Genomic DNA, 22,815 nt, shown 5'->3' on the forward strand with positions numbered 1-22,815 from the left:
CGTACAACTGCAACAAGACCACATGGCTACTGGGGTATGCCCAAGTCCAGACCGAACAAAGAGTGTGCCAAGAGTCTTGGCAGGAACCTGGCATGGTCGGCGATCTGGTCAGTCGTGGGGGGGTCGTGGGGGTGTCGGGGGGGTCGTCGTGCATTCCCTGAACGCATCATGCAGTCGTGTTGCATTCTTGGGCAGTCGTGACACGGTTGTGGCTGACAAAAATCCATTAAAATTTCAGATTTGAAGACTCGTAGCTCCGACTCCTCGTGATCGCCTTGTGGTTGCCTCATGATCTTGTTGCGTTCTTGAGGACGTCACGACTGACCGTGAGGCAGTCCTGACACGGTCGTTAGGTAGTCATGAGCACAGCAGATTTGGGGCCAGTCGGGAGGCGTGGGGACCAACTAGGACACGACCTTGAGTCCCGCCGCGGTTGGCCCGAGTCGCGTATGTGTGACGGGCTTAAAAGCAGACTTTACTGATCTACCACAAGACCCGCCTGACATGTACTAAAAATACCCCCGCTAATACCACAACACAAGTCCTGTATGAGACAGCCCTAGCATGTATTCAATATGGATGGTGGGTGTTAGCGCCGAAGTGGTGAAATGGGGGGATGTATGATATGCAGGAGGACTACTGGGCCTTGAGAGCAGACTGTGAAGCCTATGTCCAAAGTCGGTCACATAAAAAAAAAAAATCTACGAAATTATTAAAGTTACAGATGACCTAATTACATCGTTGTAAAGCGTTATGTAAGTCAAATAGGTGTCACTTAAATGGTTTCTTCAAAAGTCGCGAACCTCGTAGAGAAGAGTCCCTTCCCCTTCAGAGAGAGAGAGAGAGAGAGAGAGAGAGAGAGAGAGAGAGAGAGAGAGAGAGAGAGAGAGAGAGAGAGAGAAATCTGAACACAAAAACTGCGTCAGGTGTGTGATCCGCCAGTCCCCCAGGCTTTGGCGCTGAGGAGCCCCAAACCTTAAGCTGATTATACAAGTTTGTACATTCTGAAATAAGATGGCGCTTCTTTCAGCTGAATAAAAGTTAGCAAGCTTGGTCGCCAGAATGCGTTCCATAGTTTGAAGTTAATTATAGTCTTGGTACTTGCAGACGATTTAATTCAATAAAGAAAATATCTCTGGTACAGAATGTGCTAAAAGGCTGTATATAATCCCTTCAGTTGGAAAAATCTCTTCAATCTAAACGGAACATAATAATAAAACCGTACATCATCGGAGTGAAAATATTAAGTACTTTAATTCGGTCGCCTGTTTCACGTCATTCTCGCTATTTCAAGACAATTTCTCCAGCTCCGGAGTGACTTTCCGAACTGGAAAACGATAAGAATATGCTCTTCAGGTCGTGGGGTGTTCATAGGGAACCTCAATTTCAGAAGGAAGAGAACAGTGAGCGTTGACTTAACCAGCATCTTTATTCAAACGTTTCGACATTTAAAATGTCATCATCAGTGATCTAAATATGGAAAAAAAAAAAATAAAAAAAAAAAAGTCAAAAACACTAAAATCACAATATTGTGCAAGTGAAAATACACACAGAGACATACGGTCTGCATATGACGAAAGTAAAATAGGGGGATGAGTGTTGTTGTTGTTGTTGATGATTCTCTCCTCAATTCGAGGAGACCGGGCCTTGCTGTAGCCCGGTTGGTGGTGGTTGTCTTGAGTAAAGGTAAGGGGGAAGACAGGGCCTGGGGAATGCCCAGCACACACGCCCTGTCTCCTGGCTGAGTTGCGGTGTGTGTGAGGGGGATGAGAAAGGGTTCTCGTAACATAAAGTGGTACTGCAGACGTAGTGTTATTTAGAGATGGATTATGGGACTTCATATATATTGATTCTAGTAACTTTAGATTGCTAGAATCAATATATATAAAGTCCCATGCTGCTTACGTCAACGCTCGTTGTCCTCTTCCTTCTGAATATGGTCTTCATTTACCCCATCATTACACGAGATCTCCCTAAATATGAAGTAATCGCCTGTGGGTAGCAAATATAAAATTAGAAACACGTCACCGTACTGAAAATGTTAAGCTAAATTACGGTTTGGCCCAGTGGTAGCGGGCTGTACTGCCGACCATTATCCTGATATCGATCCTGACAGTGGCAGGAATCGCTTTGAATTTTGCCAGCTCTTTGTCAGAAGACTTTTTAAATTGTCGTATTTCAAGACAACTTTAGTAAGTTATGGAGATACTTTTCTGTTTCATTTTAGCTGGTGGGATTAGATATTCCATTACTAACCCATTACCTAGTCCACTAAAGATCTTTCTTAAGTAAAACCGTCAAGAGGTAGCAAGAATAAACTGAACTAAAACGTCATCATAGTGTAGAGGTTTAAACAGTTTTCACTGTGTTTTGACGGCATTCACACTGGTCATACTCGTACAAACACTCCTACCAGTCCTCAATACCACATCAGGTTTCAAAACTGATGGTTTGGTATTCTTGCCCAAATATATGTGTGGCGCCACCTTTGATGAGTAGAAAGATTGGTGAGCCTCAGGGGACAGACTGACTAACTGGAACATAGTCATACACCCAAAGCAGACACAATTAATACAGTAAGCCTTATTTTCGTTGGTGTAGTACACTCGTAGCACACTGTTTCTTAGCCACAGATTCTGCATATAGCATCTTAAATTGCAATGACGTTTTTTATGAACTCTTTCACCACCAGGCAATATGTGCGACGTGTCAGAGCGAAGAGGTTAATGAAGGTTATATCTAACACCTCCAACAAGAAGTGTCCTGAAAAATACATAAAATTGTTTGGCGATAACATGAAAAGGCATTTGAAAAAATTAACACTAGAGCCCTGCAGTCGGTCTGAGGCTGAATATTTGGCCTTGCCCTGTAACCTTCTTCTTAAACTGATTGTTCTTAAACTCGAATTCTTCATCCTTGCCTGACCCTCAACACTTCCACTGACAAGCAGTTAGCCATAAATGACATGAATCATGTGCTCAGTCAGCTCCAATCTTGCTCATTCTTGTGCATGGAGAGGATATGGAGAGGTTGCAACAAAACAAAAGGGCAAAATTCAGAACAAAGCTATAAGGATAATTAATAGCCCAGCAACTAGTACGACGGAATGATGCTTCCCTTGCGTCATGCTGCAAATGCACAGACGAATTCCATTATGCCGCCTCCCCACGCCTTCCCCCGTGCTACACGGTCATCTGACAGATCACATGACTTGACTGTCACACGGTCATATTCTGTAGAACTTCTGCCGATCATAATGTCTTTATTCCCCGAGCTGCTTCTCTCTGGAACTCGTTTCCCCAGATTAGTTTCCCCCCAAACTTCAGCCTACAGCAGTTCAAGTCCAGCAGTTACAGATTTTTTTTTTTTTTTTTTATGAATGAAGGACACTTGTAATCTGGTGTATGGAAATTTTTAAAACTTGTTTTTCCTTCTTCTGTTCATCTGCAAGAAAAAGATCAAAAGTTTTTAAGTTGACATTTGGCCTGTGATCTTGAACACTGACCTGTTTATCTCAAAATAGGATCGCTTCATACTTTCCTGACCTTAAATCCTCCCACCAAGTTTGGTTGAAGTCGAACAAAAAATGTTTGAAGTAAAGGTTCGAAGCTTTGACTTTGCCAGTAAATGTCTGGTGAATTCTGCTCTGATTTGAATAATATCATGATTATCCGACCCCCAATATTTCCATAAAGTTTGTCAGAATCAGATAAAAATTTGGTAGAGTTGACCTTGTCCTTGGCCTATGTCCTACGACCGTTCTCGTCCTAAGTGAAACCTCTTGTTCCTGTGATAATGTTCATTCCTTATGCCAAAGTGTGTGTGGTTCCACTCAGTAGTTTTTCATTATCTTGTTGAAAGACAAACAGGCAAACCAGCCGAACAAAAGACATCATCCCCTCGCTCTGCTCGCTCCGGTTGAAGACAAGGTGAAACATTACGGTGTATTATAAATGAAATGGGTTATGCGTTAAACAACTTTTCCAGCATTATTTAAATAATCCTGGCGACATTCTAGCGTATGTCTGGAGTGCAGCTAGTTGGTGTGTGTGTGTGTGTGTGTGTGTGTGTGTGTGTGTGTGTGTGTGTGTGTGTGTGTGTGTGTAGGGGAAACTTACTTTCAGAACCCAGGCTTCTATGACTTATTCTCAGCTGAATGAACTCGTTTGGAGTTATTGGAAAAACAATACTCGAGTTGTCCTAAGCATGGGAGGGTACTGATATTCTAATGCCCCTATGTTTCATTCTCACCAGAATCAAATCGCACAGTGTACAGTATGCTGGAGTAGAACATTAGGGTTGTTAGGACCACGAGAAGGCTAACATAATGGAGTCAATAGCGTTTCGTCTCCTCAACATTCCTCGCTTTACAAATTCTCTTTAGTCTCTCTCTCTCTCTCTCTCTCTCTCTCTCTCTCTTTTGCTACAGTGGTGCATACCTCTTTCTCTACCTTTGCTGCTACGCTGTCCTTTGTTTTCTTATGGCCAGGGCGTGTCTCCTTTTCTTTGGAAGCCGCTCAGCCCCTGTTTTCCACAGACTTCTGTCAGTATGTACAGAAATGCAAGAGTCAACAGGTATACCCAGTCGTATACACAACTGGTTGGCGCTGGTACAATCATTACATTGTCTTTCGCATAGCATATGATCTTCAGCTTTGTATGTATACTGTATTCAAGTACTTCAAAATGAACTAATTTTGATTTTGTCTCTTTAGTTCACCTCTCTTTAGAAGGAACAGCTTTAATCGGTTTTCAGTCTTTGGTACCTTTTCTCCGGCAAAATAATGTTTAGCGACATTTTGGAGTTTGGACTCTAGTTCTCTTCTTGACCCCAGACTGCAGGTCATTGAGAATAAGGAAGAGTGCTTCCACTGAACCCTTAACTCCGTCAGTCCGGTGGCGCATTTTATACATAGTTCTTGCTATCCCAAGACGATTTCAATTCCGTAAGAGAGCCATCAGATACTGATGGGATTATTTAAGTTACATCTGACCCCTACAGCTTGACAGGCCTTATCTGAGATGCTTAAGATCGTATGTAAATAGCAGGACTAAAATGCGGAATACGTGATCGGACTGACAGGGCTGACGGTGGTTGTGCATGCTCGTTGTTGTGTTGGATTAACTGTGTGATTGGCCATTACTGTTAACGTTGCCTTCACTTACCCTTGCTTCTGGCTTCTACATTGTGGACTGCCAGATTATTTGAATGGCGCTGAACATGAGTGGTTGTTTCTCTTAATTCTGGGTGTCACTCTACCGACTGCCAGACAACTTGAGGAGCGAGGCAGGACACGGAAGGAATAATGCAGATTTATTCCGTGTCTCTTGTGCTTCGTATAAAAATAAAGATTAAATATAGGAGGACAGTTATCATTCGATCTTAGTCTTAACTCTTAATCCTGGCTGCCACCGCACACACTGCCTGGATAACGTGAGCAACGAGGAGGATGGACAAAGGAGAGAGTTGAATCTTCCTGTATCTCTTGTTCTTCCAGACAAAAAGAGATTAATCTATGTCGTGTATCTGAACCCAGGCTAATACCCCTAACGCTATATGTCACGACACAGATTGCCGGACAACGTGAGCGACGAGGAGGGTGCCATCATTGAGCCCCTGGCGGTGGCTGTGCACTCGTGTCGCCGTGGTGAGGTCAAGCTGGGCTCCTCCGTGCTGATCACAGGCGCAGGACCCATCGGCCTCCTCTGCCTCGTCACCGCAAAGGCCATGGGAGCCACGAACATACTGGTTACTGGTAAATATTACTACATGCTTTTTCTCCGTCTCCTTCTTCTTCTTTTTGTTCTTCTTGTTCTTGTTCTTTTCCTTCTTGTTCATGTTCTTGCTTTTGTTCTCGTTCTTCTTGCTATTCTTCATAATTTTCTTCTTCTTCTTCTTACTACCATTATTATTATTATTATTATTAATGCTATACAGTATATTACTTCCGCCAACGGAGTTGGAGGAGGTTATGTACTCACCCTGTTTGTCTGTTTATTTGTTCACAAGATATCTGAAAAAGGTATCAATGGATTTCTCTGAAATTTAGTCGTATACGAGTATGTGGGTCATGGGGCAAGGAAGAGTTCGTGTCCACAAGACAGCTAAAAAAGTTACTGATGGATATCAATGAAATGTTGTGGATATGTGGGTCGAGGGTCAAGATAAGAGTTGCTTATATTTTGCCGCCTCAAGTCTTTACCGTGTGTGTGTGTGTGTGTGTGTGTGTGTGTGTGTGTGTGTGTAGGGGACTCACCACATAAAGACCTTCTAAATACGGTGGAACTAAAGGTTTTTCGTTTCATCTCTCCTTCTCTTCGTGGTTGTCCTCAACTTCTCTCTCATCGCCGCAGTGTTGCATCTTCCTCCCTGTACAGTACTGTCGCTGTTTCAATGGTCACTGCTTACTGGAATGTCTTCGTGTAGCCCTTCCTCCATTATGCCGGGCAAGCAGCACCTGTTGAGCTACACACTCTCAACGCTTCTCTGCCCAACTTTTCCTATTTTAACTGATATACCTGGTCAGCTGCGGAATGCAGTGTTTTCAAACATCTCTGATTGATGGGATCTTAAATCTGGCACCGTTTTGTTATTTTTTCTATGAAAGTCTTTCAGCTTCAGAAATAAGGAGGCGGAATAAAATTATAGGGCATTAGCAAGAAAAGAAAAGAAAAAACGAAGTCAATATCGAAGTGAATGTGTCAAAACGAATGGAATAAAAGAAGATGAGGTAATCTAAGTATGGAAATAACATGAGACTCAGGGACGGAGGTGAGGGTGTAAGACAGAGGAATGCAACAAACATGAAGGGTGGACAACACAGCGTGAGGGAAACAATGGGGATATCAGGAGCATGGGTAATGTGAGAGAGTGGAAGATTAGAACGCTAATGAAGAGGCCAAAGTGTAGGATGAACAAAAGGAGGAAGGAGGCTGATAAAAATGAGAGGTCAGAGGAAGTCGTATTTAAGTAAGGAAATAACTGAAGCGACAAGGAGAGAGATTGGAGAATGGAATAAAGTAGAATGAAGGTGGTATATAGAAGGAAGGAGAAAATGGTGGATATTAGGAGAATGAATAATGAGAGAAAATCAAAAGAAATTAATCCTAGACACTTCATCCCGATGACGACTTGCTAATTTCATTCTTGTTGCTCCCAGACGATTTTTTTCAGTTTAGGACAGACTTCGACATGGAGAAGTTAATCAGTAACAGAGGCCCGTCCTAACTTAAAGGTATTTTCTGGTGGTGGTCTCAGTAGCCTAAAATGAAAAATACATCATCACAGTAAGGTGGTTTAGACAGACATGACGGTGTGGATGGAATGTAGAATGGAAAACTAATAGACTTAATGGAAGAGGTGATGAAACAACCGGAATGAAAAGAGGCGTGAGATGGCGGAAAAGAAGATAAACGAACAAAAGCGAATGAAGAATAAAGAGCTGGAAACACAGTAGAGAAGAGAATGGAAAAATGATGTTGATGTTAAGGTGGAAATAAAGGCGTTGGCAAAACAGTGGAAAATTGATATATCGGTATTGGAACGAAGGAGGAAATAACCCATGAATGGGAATAATAGGAAGACGTAGGGAGAAAGGGAAACAGAAGAGTGAAAGAAGAAAAAAAATAGTTGGAAATTGTAGGAAGGGGAAACAGCCGAGACGAAGAGACTGGATAACGAGAGAGAATGGAATTGAGAAATATTCTTAAGTTAAATAATATGATCGTCTGGATGTAGCCTAGTAAAACTTGGATACAAAAATAAGTTACTCGTATTATAATCTTAGAGACAGGCTCTATAATACTGTTGATTTTGTGTGTGCTGTATGTTAAGGAGAGTATACACAGGCAGAGGCGGGAAAGGAGTTATTTTGCTGAGTCTCTTGAGTGTGTGAAGGAGTTTTGTTAGTTGGGGACATGATATGTGCTCTAGATGGGACTGGAGCTAGTTCGGTAGCAAGGATATGGGTGGCTGGTTATAGTTCAATTAGTTGTCTCCCCTCGTGACATTGAGAGGGCTTTCCCTGTGTTAAGAGGTCCTTGTATACAACATGTGTTAGGAGTGTAATGCTGTGCGGTAGTGAGACATGGGCAGTGATGGAGGAGGATATTGGTAGGCTCAAACGCACAGAAATTATAAGGATTAAATGGATGTGTAGTGTGTCCTTGAATGACAGGCCTGGGGGGGGGGGAGAGTTAGGATTGCGAATGAGGAGCTAAGAGGATGGATGGGACTTGAATGTATTAGTATTATGATAAGAAGGTGTAGATTGAGATGGTTTGGGCACGTGGAGTGAGTGGAGGATGGCAACTGAGTGAGGAGGGTGAGAGGTGTGAACGCTGAGGGTAGAGTTACGAGAGGCAGACCGAAAAAGATTTGAGGCGAGATCACAAGAGCGTGACCTCAGAGATATGGGACTGAAAAGAGAGGCTGCTAGAGATCGTGCAGCATGGGAAGCCGCTTGTAGGTGACCAGTGCCAATGCATGCAAGCAGGCTAAAGCCTTTATAAAAGAACAAACGAACGAACAACACTGAAGGGATGAGAAGAGGATGGACGGATCGAAAAAAAAAAAAATGAAACTGAAAAAGAAAAAGATGTGAATAGAACCCACAGGAAATGAGAGTGACAAAAAGCTCTCTAACGACTGATTACATCCTCTTTGTCACACGCTGTTCTGAACGGGTATGTGACACCTTTGGTGGTGATGCTGGTGTGCTCGGAGGTTGGCAGAGGTAAGATTCTGTCTGTCTGTCTTACACACACACACACACACACACACACACACACACACACACACACACACACACACACACACACACACACACACACACACACACACACCGCTCGCTGTGCAGTGGTAACGTTCTCGCTTGCCATCTGGTAGACGGGAGTTCGCGCCTCGCTCAGGTTGCGAAAAGTTTCACTGACGAAGTGGGTGGTTACTGTCCCCCTTGAGCAAGGGGACGGGTGTGTGCGTGTGTGAAGGTCACAGCCTTACCCTTAGATCGGACTATATGAGCTCTCAGCTCCCTTCCGGGAGGGTAAAAGCTGACGATCACGACCATCAAGTGATCCTGACCCACCCGGTGAATTACACACACACATATACTGTACACACGATAATTTCCCTTTCATAGACGAGTTTTTGCAGACAGAACCCGACGTGACAAAAGCCTGAAGTTTCATTTCTTCGTCATTCCTTGAGGAGAAAGGAAGAAAAACGTAGTTGGGAAATTCCTGACTAGTTTCGCACAAAGGCTTCTTCAGAAGCCTCTGTGCGAAACTAGTCAGGAATAAACTATTCCTCTGAAGAAGCCTCTGTGCGAAACTAGCAGAGTGGAAAAGTAAAGAATCGGTAAGCGCGCGCTCGTGCTTGTGTGTGTGTGTGTGTGTGTGTGTGTGTGTGTGTGTGTGTGTGTGTGTGTGTGTGTGTGTGTGTGTGTGTGTGTGTGAGAGAGAGAGAGAGAGAGAGAGAGAGAGAGAGAGAGAGAGAGAGAGAGAGAGAGAGAGAGAGAGAGACATAAGCAAAACAGACGGGCAAAGACAAGCCATTAAGAAAGTGAATAAGACACAAAACGTAAGCAAAAAAAAGAAAGAAGGAACGAATGAAAAACACAAGCATACATATAGATAAAAGAAAGAATTAAAAAAACAAAAAATATATACAGAGAAAGAGAGAAAACACAGAAGCACAAAGGGATAAAGAAAGAAATCGAGTGAGAGCAGTCTTCCCAATTTACAATTCAAAGTGGCCATTCTGAAGGAAATAGGTACATACTGGCATCCCCACCCCCGCCCTCTTCCTCCTTCTCCTCCTGTCCCTCCTCCTCCTCTCTCTTTTTCTTTCTTCGCCTCTCTTTCCTCTTCGCCTCTCGTCCTTCTCTTCCTTTTTTCCTTTCGTCCTTCTCTTCCTCTTCTCCTCTCGTCCTTCCCTTCCTCTCCTCCTCTCGTCCTTTCCTTCCTCTTCTTCTTTCGTTCATCCCTTTCTCTTCTCCTCTCGTTCTTTTCTTCCTTTCCTCCTCTCCTTTCCTACTCACTTCTTCCTCTCCGCTTCCTGCTCATCTTTCACCTCCACTTTCTCTTCCTTTTTCTCTCTCTCTCCCTTTCTCTCCTTCTTATATTTCTGTCGTCCACCCCCTCACCTCCCGCTTCTTCTACTTCCTCCTTCCTCTCCTCTCATCTCCCTCCTTTCCTCCCCTACTCCTTCCTTTTCTCTCTCCCTTCCTCTCCTCCTCCCCTTTCTCCTCTCCCTTCCTCCTCCTACTCCTCCTCCTCGCCGTCGTCGTCTTCATCCTCCTTGCTCGTCTCCTCCTCCTACGCTGTGCCTCCTCCTCTTCTGTCTTGTATCCCTCTTCCTAAGCTCAACTCGCCTTCGTATTATTCTTGCTCCTCTTCCCTCTCCCCTTCCTTTCTCGTTCCTCTTCTCTCTCCCCCACTCTTCTGCTTTCTCTCGTCCACTTTCTCCTTCTTTTTCTTCCTCCTCATTACTCTTCTTCCTCCTCCCCTCCTTCTTCCCATTTTCTTTCTCCTGGTTGGGATTAGTAAGCACGAAATTGCTTCCGGAAATGTTGGTGTTTTTCTATTTTTGTGCTGCAATTACACAGGCCACGCCAACATTCCAGGGCTTTGTCTGCAATATTTCCAGACTCCGGACACTTTGATGTTGACGAGGACGAAAAGAGAGTAGGTGAACTTTTGAATCCCGGTGTCACGTGATGGCGCTGTCCCCCGCATGCTGGCAATTGACGTGTGTGTGTGTGTGTGTGTGTGTGTGTGTGTGTGTGTGTGTGTGTGTGTGTGTGTGCCCTGACTGGAGGATGGTTCGTATTGTCACAGCTATGAATGGTGATCTTTTCATTGCAGTTAATGAACCTGTGCTTTAATCACATGATTCGAGTGCCTGTGATAATGACATGGTAGGTACAGTATTTACCAGTTGTCACTGCTTTTATTAGAGGCCCTTTTCATACTTCAGCTTGAATCAGATGCGTCGACCTTGTTGTCCAGCGTCGAAACTGCTATTCGTCGGTTTTGTGCAGCGGGAGGTGCGGGTGAAAAACGATCCTCATTTGAACAGCCAAATATCACATATAAACGTGTTTTCATCAACCAGATGTACATCACTGGCATCGATATATAATTCTTCGTGCAATATTTCAAAAACCATCACAAGGAGATGCATAATTTTTTAGCCAGTCCTGTGTAACAAGCAATTCCTGGGATAAAACATGAATTGCTGAAAATTGGTCATCTTCAACACGCAATTACAACACATAATATTTAAATATAAGAATATAATTTGACACCGTTGACACCGTTGCAATGTCGCGGACACGGCTGTGTAAACATATTACTCATACATTCAGCCATTCTTTTGCACGCAGTCACAACTCATGAATTTTAAATAACTAAATACTAAAGTCAAGCTCTGTATGTGCTTATCTGTCCGTGCGTTTGTTCGTTTCTTTCATGAGAACGGTAATAGATATCGACCTAATTCTTTTTGCATTAGGTAGGGGTAAGTCCAGGGAGTGTCAGAAAAATACCAAACAAAAATTTTGGCGATCGCGCGCGACGCGACGGAACGAAAATGTTGGAAAATGCGACACGCGAAAATGTCTGTCTATGCGTTTGTTCGTTTTTTTTTTTTCTTTTTTCACAAGAACGATAACAGATATCAACCTAATTCTTTTTGTATTAAGTCCAAGTAAGTCCAAGGAGTGTAAAAAAAAAAATACAATTGCTCGCAACGCGACAGATCGAAATTGTCGGAAATCGCGAGACGCGAAAATATGCGAAAACCATTTTTTTCGATTTTTTAGTCAGAATTGGTCATTGTGGACTCAATAACAGCATGGAAACAAAGATAATGGTAAATGCCAACATTTTGAGACAGAAAGACTATCAGTTTGCCCCCGCAAATTCTTGTAGATAAGCACTTTTAAGAATATAATTTGGCACCGTTGACAATGCTGCCATGTTGCGCATACTGTTGTGTAAACAGATTCCCCATATATCAGCCATTCTGTTGCAATGGCGAGATAATTGAAACCGAACTCGTACAGCTGCAAACGTTTAAGATTAGAGGGTTAAGCCTGACAAGCAGCAAGTGCGCAGCGGTCTGATAAGGACTTGCAGTTCCAGATAGTCAACATTACTTCAACTGAAATTTCGGTGATGATTATTAAGGGAAATTTGTAGACTTTAAATGCTACATTCTCTCACCGTATTATCTGTTGTCCTAGCATGGCTCAAAGTCTATGGCTTGGAAGCTCACTGATGCTCAGTCATATACGCATGACCACCCTATTGTTAGCATCATCTTAGACGCCTTGCTTCCTCCCTGGAACACCTTCACAGGGTTTGTTGTGCTAGAAAAGCATACACATTATTTTTATCTTATCCTTCTTTCATCACTGTGCTACTAACTTTGCTGTTGTCATGAGTGTTCTCAGTTTATATCATCTACTTGCTTTCATATTATTTTCTCTAAATGAATTTTTTGCGCCCGTCTGTCTGTCTAGTTGTCTGTTACCCAATCCATTACTGCCATCAGGAGCTTAGTGGCCCTGGGCTAGGCTACTTGTAAAAAAAAAAAAAATAAAATAAGGCGTGAGACCACTTACTTTTCTCCGAAAGGTATTATGTGAACAGTAAACCCTATTTTTCCTTGGAGGAAATGCCTGGTGGGCCACCTCCGATTAGAGTGCCTTAATCCACTAGACCACCAGGCGTCCACTTGGTTGTATGGTTGGTTACTTATTGATTTCCTGTGGCACAAGGAACCCGCGTGTGTCATTCAGTGAACAATCATCTGAATGAAACCTGATATCATGTGAGAGGAAGGTGGGCGTCCCCACGAATTATGCTTGTCAATATTTATTTTCAGTACAAAGTCTGACACTGAGCACTCAGTTCTCTTTCATTCTTGTCAGCGCTCTCGGTATTGAGTAATATTTGTTCAATTTGCTCAATTATCTACAATCATTTCGCTGTACAGTAGCTGTTTCAGTACAGCTGACTTTTGTAGTTTTATCATGGCTTTTCCATTTTTTAAAATTAAGATTCACTCTGGTATTAAACCGATGTAAGCTGGACACTGTCCCTTAATGTATTCATAAGACAATGGTTACTCGTCGATAGAAAACCTAAATTTAACATACCTTCACGGCCTCAAAGGCTACCAAGAACTTTTTTTGCTTTATTTTTATTTCATTTAATTTTTGTTTACCATCACCAATGAAACATTTTCAGACAAAGTACAGAATTATAATCAAAACACTGCAACAGACGAAATATAAACCATGACATAAAGGAAAAGGCAATAATCGGGCCACTCTTAACACTGAACTTTGTTCGTGCATGTAACTGCGTAATATCCTAGCTTAACTGAAACAAAAAGTTTAATACTTTATTTCAGAAGCCATCGCTGTATTATCACTCACAAGGTCATGCAACGCACTCACAGCTGAATAAAGTTGTGTGACATTGGTTGGAACAGAATGCTAGAGTAGTTCCAACAATGAGATTGTTAAGAGAGGCATATCATATAATACAAAATACTCCTCACTGTCATACTCCTGTTCGTGATTGACAAGACAAATGTTTATGTTACTGTACGGCTTCGTGAACACACGTTTTATAGATATGTTTATAGGAAATAGTGCAGAGCATATTTGGTAAAGGAAGAGCGAAGCAGATCTGCAGACAGAGGTTAGGCAGCACAGGTTCCTGTCAAACATAAACAAGATGACAGGTATACTGACGGTAAACCACGTCAGAATGAAACTCCACAATATGATTTTCTTTGGTTAGCTAAATTAATAGTTTTCTTTTTCTGTTTAAAATGTTATAATCTAGACATATTTTTGATTCTGCTCTCGTGAAAGTAAATATCTCACTTGAGAAGAATATGCTTTAATAGGTTCAGATAGGTAGTGTAAGTAAATGAAAAACAAATAGAATTTTTAATCTTTACTGCTACTACTTTGTCTAACAGTGTTTTTGAAATATGTAAACTAATAAGCAAATACAATAGCAACCTGAGCGCCACTTGGCCGTCAAGTACAGGAATTATACTCTGTTCATTTGGCCTAAAACTGCCATCTCACCATTCTGAATGCAGAGTGATAACAAGAGATTAATACTAGAATATGGCGCTGGTCACAAAGATAGACGTGGAAAGGAGGTAGGTCCATAATATCGCATGATTCTGCGACTGAGCCATAACAAAAGGTTAACCTTTGAATATGATGAGTCACGAACGAATGTCATTGAAACTCGGTGGTATCTTATTCTGCCGCAGCGCTACGTGAGATAAGCTGCAGTAAGGACAAAAATGACAAAAATCTCTGCCAGGTCAAGGTGGACGAACTATTGGACTTCATGCCACACACTGGGCACAAGATACGCTATGAGGGGACACGTATGGGTTTTAGGATGGTATTGTTATTGGTTTTTGAAATTTTATAACACCACTTCCTTACACCTTAACATGGTCCTGTAGGTCATTGATACAGCGATAAAGATAATGTACAATAGAATGCTATAAGGTTTAATATGCAAAGTAAGTCACCAAGGAAGAGATGCTACGAAGTCTGCAATTCCAGCTTTATGCAGATCTCTATTGTTATGATACCGTCTTTGGTGTTTATTTAACTTCTCGGTTCACCAGTTGATGTTTCACTGTGCCGGAGAATCATCACTCTCTCCCATGAAGTGATCTCTCATTGATCTCGTGTTCAGTTTACTGCCATTATTGCAAGATGGAAATATCAATGAAAATACAAATAAAAGAAACAATCTGGAATTAATATATCAAAAAATGAGACTAGTTTTGAAGGATGGGAGGCTGTGGTGACCAAATACTTAACTACGCCACTGAGAGTCCTGCCTAAGGTGGGAAAAAAAAAATGTTGGGTGTGGCAAGAATAAAGGAAAACGAAGCCATGGTGTCCAGTGGATAGAGACATCATGAATTATCGTCGTGAACTCTTCAGCCCGAGTGTCATTTATATTTCTTTACTATTTCCATACGATTTCAGTTAGGAGAGATTTTTACTAACTGGACGGGCCCTGTTATAGCCACCATTAACCTCTTCACTGCAAGGATGTTCCCTTAATCTGAATAAAGTCGCATGACAGCAGCAGGAATAAACTAGTGTAGGCAACCACAACTGATGCTGATAAACACTAACTTTGCCTGTTGACCTTGACTTCTAACTACATGTATCAAATCCCGTCATTCTTGGCTTACCATGAACCCTTCCACTATGTTTTGGCTAAAGCGGATCAAAATTGTTTAAGCTGACCCTGCCCTGTGGCCGTTGACCTATCTTTCACAAAAACAGTAGTCAACCTCTTGACTGACCCTCAGTCCTTTCAACAAGTTTGGTTGAAATAGGATAAAAACTGTGAAAAAAGCCCACTACGTTACAACCAAATCATTCAGCAAACCTACATGGTTATATACCTACATAGTCCGTCAGTGACAGAGTTGGATGCTGAGATGCCTAACAAGACTTGCCTCTGACTAAAGACGACGCGTTCTGAAATACTGAGCTTGATGTCTGTGGCTGTGTATATTTATTTATTTTTAATTTGAATTTTTAGTCACTCATCGTTGTTGTGGTCCCAGGCTTAACTGAATGTGAACCAGTGAATTATGGATAACCGGCCACTTTAACTGGGCGCTGCCACAAATCTTCCGTTGTGGTTATACTGAAGGATTTTATGTGCCGTAATAGTGTGATCCATGTGGTGAGTGAATGTGATTTGTTGAGTTGTGGGGGTGTGCACTGCAGTGTGGGCATAATTCATTGTTTGTGAGTTGTATTTTGTGATGCTACTGCAGCAGGAATGGGAGGATGGTTTGCTTATATTAATTACAAATGCATAACTGTCTCATGTTCACATGTGCTTCTGTTATTTAAGTTGGGTTTATACAAGACAACTATTCAACGGCGCGTGAATAGTAGGGGCCTGCGAGTGTTAATACTGTTTGCTTTAATCCTGGCATGTTTGCATGAACTCTACCATTTTATATGGGCTCTCATCAGACAGTTTTATTCAGCTAAGGAGGAACTGTATGAACATGAGAGGGTTTGCATCACTCTGATCTAATACATACCGTAGTTACTCATAATGTCCACACACGGTCTAAACATCACTCAGATCCAGTTCTTGCCGAACCCACCTATGTGCCGACCTAAGTTACTGAACGACCGATTTAAAATGAGCCGAGTGCAGTACCCCTCGAAAATCCATGCTTCTGGGACAGTTACAGGTGCCTTCCTAGGCCACCCCACCCTTTCCCCCCAAATTTCAAGGATATGAGTCATATTCACAAAGATTCTTAATTTGATTTTTTATTAATACCTAAAGATTCTTCAAGAAGTTAAATTCATAAAATGACCTCATTACGGACGTTCTGATCTCTGTTAACCCTGTTTGGGCCAAGAGCCTTAAGGGTCTAGCTATAAATATCTTGGCATTCTAGTTACTTACTCATAATTACTGTCCACCGTATAAACATCACTCAGGCCCAGTTTTTAGTTACTCATAATTTCTTAAAATCGATTAAGCATTACTCGAGGTCAACATTTAGTTAATTATAGTTACCGGATATACTGTATGCCAATTTTATTTGGAACCAATAATTAGTTACTGATAGCAATCAGATAATCATATGCTGTACAAAGCTCGATTAGAACTAACATTCGGGTATTTATAATTAATAGACATAGACAAACAATGCCCATGTCCAATATGTAGCTACATATAAGTACCAGACATACCATTATTATAGATAACAATGTTACATTAACTCTTCAACCTGAGGACGACCTATATATTTCATTACTGGTATTTCAGGGCGATATTTTAATTTTTATTCAGGTTAGGAGACCTTTTTATTCTTAACTGAAAAAATGAATTAAAAATCTACATCATCTTTTCTAATGCCAGCAAACAGGGACGGCTGCAGCAAGAATAATCAAAGAGCACTCACAGAACGCAATACTCGTGCCCACAAACAGGCCTAAGGACTCAGTATTTGACTACCCTGTGAGCATGAGCTTCAACATATTGCCTTCAAAATCCCATCACTTCTTTCTTACTTAACCCTTAACCCTTCCCCCATCTTTGGTTCAGATCAGATTAAAACTGTTTGAAATGACTTTGGTCAGTAACCATAACTTTCCACCGTCCCCATAATCTTGACCTTTGACTTATTGTTCTCAAAATAGATCTCTTTATCACTGTTTTAACCTGAACCTTTCCACAAAGTTTAGTTTACCTCCAATAAAAATTTTTAAAGATGACCGTACCATGTGACCTTTATCTTTGATATACTGTACTGTAATTAAAAAAACAACAACAATAGATGAACGCCATGAGTGATTCTCAGTTCTTCCATCAACTTTGGCATAAATCACATCAAAACTGTTTCATTTATTCTGTGCACACACACACACACACACAGACGCACATGGGTTGAAATCTGACCTTGCCCTGTGACCTTGACCTTTGACAAGACTTAGTCCCTTTTTTATTGCCTGGCTTAACCCTTCCACCAAGTCTGATTCAAGTCAGATGAAGACTAAGCTGACCTTGTCCTGTGATCTGGGCCTTTGACTTTTCCCTGTGACCTTGACTATTGACTAATTGTTCTCAAAATTCTATCTATCTATCTATAGCCCGACGCCCTAATCCCGCAAAGGATGTCCGCAGACAAAACGCCTCCAAGTCGCTCTGTCACCCACCATTTGACTGACCTCCGCCCAACTCACTCCCCCCTCCCTCATATACCCCTCAACTCCGTCCCTCTACCTCATCCTCGGTCTCCCCCTCCCTCTCCCTCCTTCCACTTCACCTACATACACCCTCTTAGCCAGTTTTTCAATCTCCATTCTCTGCACAGGTTGACGAACGAAGTGAAAGAACGATGTGGGGTGGATGTGGATGACTGAGATAATTAGGAGGAATACACTGAGGTGATTCTCAAAATTAAATCTGTTAATTCGTGCTTATATTCAGATTTTCATAAAGGTTGTTCTTAATTGCATAGAAAAGCTGGTTAAGTTGGCCTTGCTCCATTAGCCCGACTATTGTTCTAAAAAAAAAAAAAAAAAATAGGTGTACTCCTTGGCTGGCCCTTAACACTTCCACGGAGTTCGGCTACAATCGGTTCAACACTTTTAAGATAAATTTTTGGTAATCACACACAGGAGTTGGACTTTGACCCTACCTTGTGATACTGACCACTGGCTAAGTGTTCTCAAAACTGAATCACTTCATTTTTGTCTTATCGTCAACCCTTCACCCAAATTTGGTCTAAACTGGATGAAAACAGTTGATTTTGCTTGGCCAACGTTTCACGCAGTCCTGTGTGACCTTTGAATTACCGTATTCAAAAACAATATGTTTGCTCACGGGCTTTCCCTCCATTATTCAGCAGAGTTTGGGTAAAGTGGATAAAAGAAAAAAAATCGAGTGATTGTCTTATTTCACAGACAGACAGACAGACAGTAATCAAGGTATAACACCCTCGTTCGCGAGCCAACGCTGGTGTAAATAAAAGAAAAACTATAAAAGTGGAAGAGTTAACAGGTCATTTTTCTGTAATTTACCATTTACTTACCCTTCAGCCCGAGGACGTATATCAGTTCCATTCTTGCTGTTACTAAAGAATTTCATTCAACTTAGGAATAAACCACGGTAGTGAGGGGTTAGTGAAGGCCGCATCTAACGTGTGTAGTTCAGTAAGGGTCTCCAAAATATAATCCTCCGATGGCTAATGAGATGAATTTTACCTGCTCTGGCTGAAAAGGTTAACAGAAAGGAGGGCGCCAAAAGAGTGGAGTTGTAACGATCACTAATAATACTGTAAGATGGTATGATTTTTTTTTCTTTTCTATTTCCTTGTTTTCTGCATCATCCCTCGCCGCATTCTCTGGTGGGAAGAAAGGTTGTATTGATTATGACGATGGCGATGATAACGATGATGAAAAGAAATGATGACGATAATGATGATGATGACGATACTGATGATGACTTTTCCTTTTCAAGACGTGAGGGCCAACCGCCTGGAGACAGCCAAGAAGCTTGGGGCGGATCACACCCTGCTTGTGGGGACCAGGAAGGCGAAGGACGAGGCGAAGAAGGTGCAGGAGTTGATGGGGGTGATGCCGGAGATCACCCTCGATTGTAGCGGCACCACGGCAGCCATGACATTGGGCATCTTTGTGAGTTGAACTGACACCTGTTTTACATTTACACCTGCGAGGGGGAGTGCAAGGGGGTTATGTGTTTGGTCTGGTTTGTCTGTCTATCCATCTGTCTTTCTGTTAGCAAGATTATGGAAGGCTATGAAATGGAACGTCACCAAATTTGGTAAATGGCTTAGGACCATCTGAGGAACAGGTGATTAGCTTTTTCATGCAAAATACCATAGGTCATCTGTCAAGGGTAAAGTAAACTCAGTTTTAATCCGATTTTGACTACACTTGGTGGAAGGGTTGAGGGACAGGAAAGGATGAAGTGTTCAAGTTTTTGGGACACTCAGTCAGAGGTAAAAATCACGGCAACGACTTTTTATTTATTTATTTTTTTTTTTACTAAAATGAGTCTGATTGGACTTGGATCAAACATGGTGGAAGGGTTTAATGGTAAACGAGGGTGAAATTATTTTGTTTTGAAACCAATAGGTCAAATGTGAGGTTACAGGTTAAAACTAACTTTGACAAATCGATACGACTTGAACCAACTTGGTGGATGGGCTGAGGGTCGGATAAGGATGATGTAATTCGATTTTGAGAGTAATCGATCAAAGGTCAAGGGCACAAGGCAGGGTCAGATGTTGGGCCTGATGACCCTTCCACACGATCAGTGGACACCTGTCCTATCAGAGCACTTTGCTCTTCAGTTTACAAAGCGTCGTGACGACTCAGACCATAAACAGTAGATCTGAAGCAGAGAAGGTCCTTTAATTCTTCATGTCTTCACAATTATTTTCCAAAATTTTTTCATTACCATACTTCAGACCCAAATATGCCCACTGGTTGTGTGGACGGACCTGCAGACAGAATGTACGATGCGGGTGTTGAAACTGTTGAGTGCTTCTTGTTTGTTCTTGCTACTGCAACATGCCTTTTATATTTTGTTTTTGTTACCACTATATATATATATATATATATATATATATATATATATATATATATATATATATATATATATATATATATTTGAACAGAACACTTGAAGTGTCAGTGGGACGTCTCCAGCAACGCCTTTCGTTGTTTGCCTGAGTTTATCAGATGCCTTTATATTTCGTTCTTACTACCACCAAACTGGTGGTGGATATACAAATGTCCTTGTTAACCCCTTCACTGTTATAGTGTCGGCTTCCTTAGCCCAAGAAAAATGTGGGTCGTATCTAGATTGTATTACAAAATACTTTATCAGAATTAAGTGATGAATTCCATTCAGTGCTGCGCCTTTTTAAATTTCACTTCTGGTGTCTTCAAATGATTTTATTCAGAGCAGGAGAGGATCTTAGTTGTGAGTGCAGTGGGACGACTCCATAATATTAATGACCTTCACTCTGCATGGTTGCCACAGTGCAATTAACCTCTTTCAGTACCATGACGTCTTTTACATTTTAGCTTCTATTATTATTATTATTGGTTGTTAACCCAGGTTGATCTGAAATGTGAACCAAATAGACTGCAGGCTGAAGCTGCCCCCCTCCTGCAATCAGCCACTCCCCTTTCAGGGGATGTGGAGAGAGCTGAGAGGTGTTTACATAACCAAGCAGGGAAGCCGCCCAGCTCGTGCCATCGTGCCATGGCGTTCCCCTCCAGCACCTCTCGATTAATAAAAGAAAAAAAAAGTTAATTATGACCACGTCTAAAACGTCCAGCCGGAAAGGTGTTTTCATCGCTGAATAGAATCATGTTGAAATATCAAGAATAAAATGCAAAGATGTCAGCTTTCTGAGGGAGTTATAACACTGGATGCTGGTGGGGATCTGTTTACCTGGATTTATATGCAACTGCAGGACCGATCCGTCTCCTTGGACTGAGAGTTATAGCCGTAAACAACCTTCCCCATCCTGGCAAAGCTCGAATCTAAACTGAGGGTGATGCTTGTGAAAGCTAAAGTGTTGTGTTTAATGTGTATGTCAGTGTGTTGGGTGTATGGCATCGGTAGCAACTGACAGGCTGCTTATGTGCTGTTGTTCTTAGGACCATATTACCATCACCCACCAGAGTCCCTTCAGTCCGATGATGTATTTATATATTTTCGTCCTATTTCCAGACGAATGTATTCGGTTTAAGGGGATTTCTCGAGCCGCAGGGTTAGTTACAATCTTTATGAAACCATTAGCCATTGGCTTTCATTCTGTTGAATATACTCGCCTGGAGGCAGCAAGAATAAAATTAAAGGCGCCGCATCGGAGTGAAATGGCTAAATGTTCGCCACGGTTTGATTTCGAACATATATTCAGGGTACAGTGAGGAGCAAACGTTTACCTACTATTCCACTACGGCTATCTCACATTCAGAACATGTTGGCCACTTTCCTCCGTATCAAATCAGAGAGAATTTACAAGCACCCAGAAACATCACAACTCGCACCACATAGGATTATCAGGAAGTACCGTATAGGGAAGTGAGAAGTAGAAGAAGGTATTAGGTCAGCTTTTATTTCGGACGATACACACATAATTTGTGGTGAACGTGCTACAGGCGGGTCACGTGCCACCAGTTCATCGTAGGCGTCACAAGGAATAAACCTCTGTGAGCTTTGATTAAAATTCTGTCGACAAAATCAGTACATCATAATGGAGTAAATCTGGAGACTGAAATGAAGTTGAGCTTAAAACCGAAGTGCAGATTTACCACAAAATTACTTGCATGATGAGTCTTTGTCTGTCTGTCTGTCTGTCTGCCTGTCTCTGTCTCAGTCTCTGTCTCTGTTTGTCTGTCTGTCTGTGTCTGTCTGTCTCCGTCTGTCTGTCTGTCTTTCTGTCTATCTGTCTGTGTCTGTCTGTCTGTCTGTCTGTCTGTCTCTGTCTGTCTGTCTGTCTGTCTGTCTGTCTGTCTGTCTCTCTCTCTCTCTCTCTTTCCCTCTCTCATATTACCCTGTCTTTCTGTCTATCCCTGTACACCTCTGTCTCTCCCACTCGTACTTTTCTCCATCAGACCATGAGGGGTGGCTGAGGACAAAGAAATTTCCCGCAACCGCTGTCACTCATCCTTCCATCAAACTCTCCCCTTGAAATTTAAAAACACAAACCCGGTAATTTTATATCAAGTAACATGTGTGTTTGAAGGACGTAAGGTGCATCTACGCCGCACCACACCTTACCACTCTTATCATACAGTGGCCTTACTTTTGTCTGTCATGGTGAAGTGGCCTACCTCCCATAACATTATATGCAGGGACGGGCACAGGCGGTCATGCGGACATATGCTGAGACAATAAAAGGGCGAGCTGAGGGCTAAAGTAAAGACTGACTTTTTCCTCATATTACGTGCACCTATTTTGTACTGATTGAAATATGTTAGGATTTTCCTGATACTAACTTTGTTGTGCAAATAACAAAAGACACTCGCACTTCAACCAATAATCGTGAAATACTGTTGAGGTGTATTATTACGATAAAAACGTAACTGGTGAAAGAAGTGGTGTAACGAAGTTTGCTGATAGCAGAGCAAATAATATATAGTGTGCCTTGATATAGTCTTATGAAGAAATGAGCTGGAAGCTGGGAGGAAGTGTGGTATGACAAGAAGATGGACGGATATG

General features: G+C 41.9%; 1 protein-coding gene across 1 annotated transcript in view; it reads left to right on the top strand.

Moving 5' to 3' along the window:
• Nucleotides 1-22,815, top strand: part of LOC145414866 (sorbitol dehydrogenase-like) — a 47,700-nt gene that overhangs the window by 14,582 nt on the left and 10,303 nt on the right. The window contains exons 5-6 of the mRNA XM_080284287.1: nucleotides 5,572-5,756; nucleotides 19,072-19,247. Coding sequence (XP_080140413.1) covers nucleotides 5,572-5,756; nucleotides 19,072-19,247 — 361 coding nt within the window. The remainder of the gene's footprint in view (nucleotides 1-5,571; nucleotides 5,757-19,071; nucleotides 19,248-22,815) is intronic.

The sequence above is a fragment of the Coenobita brevimanus genome, chromosome 101 (genome assembly GCF_032717465.1).
Source record: "Coenobita brevimanus isolate Jiangsu-jjx chromosome 101, ASM3271746v2, whole genome shotgun sequence".
Classification (NCBI taxonomy): Eukaryota; Metazoa; Arthropoda; class Malacostraca; order Decapoda; family Coenobitidae; genus Coenobita; species Coenobita brevimanus.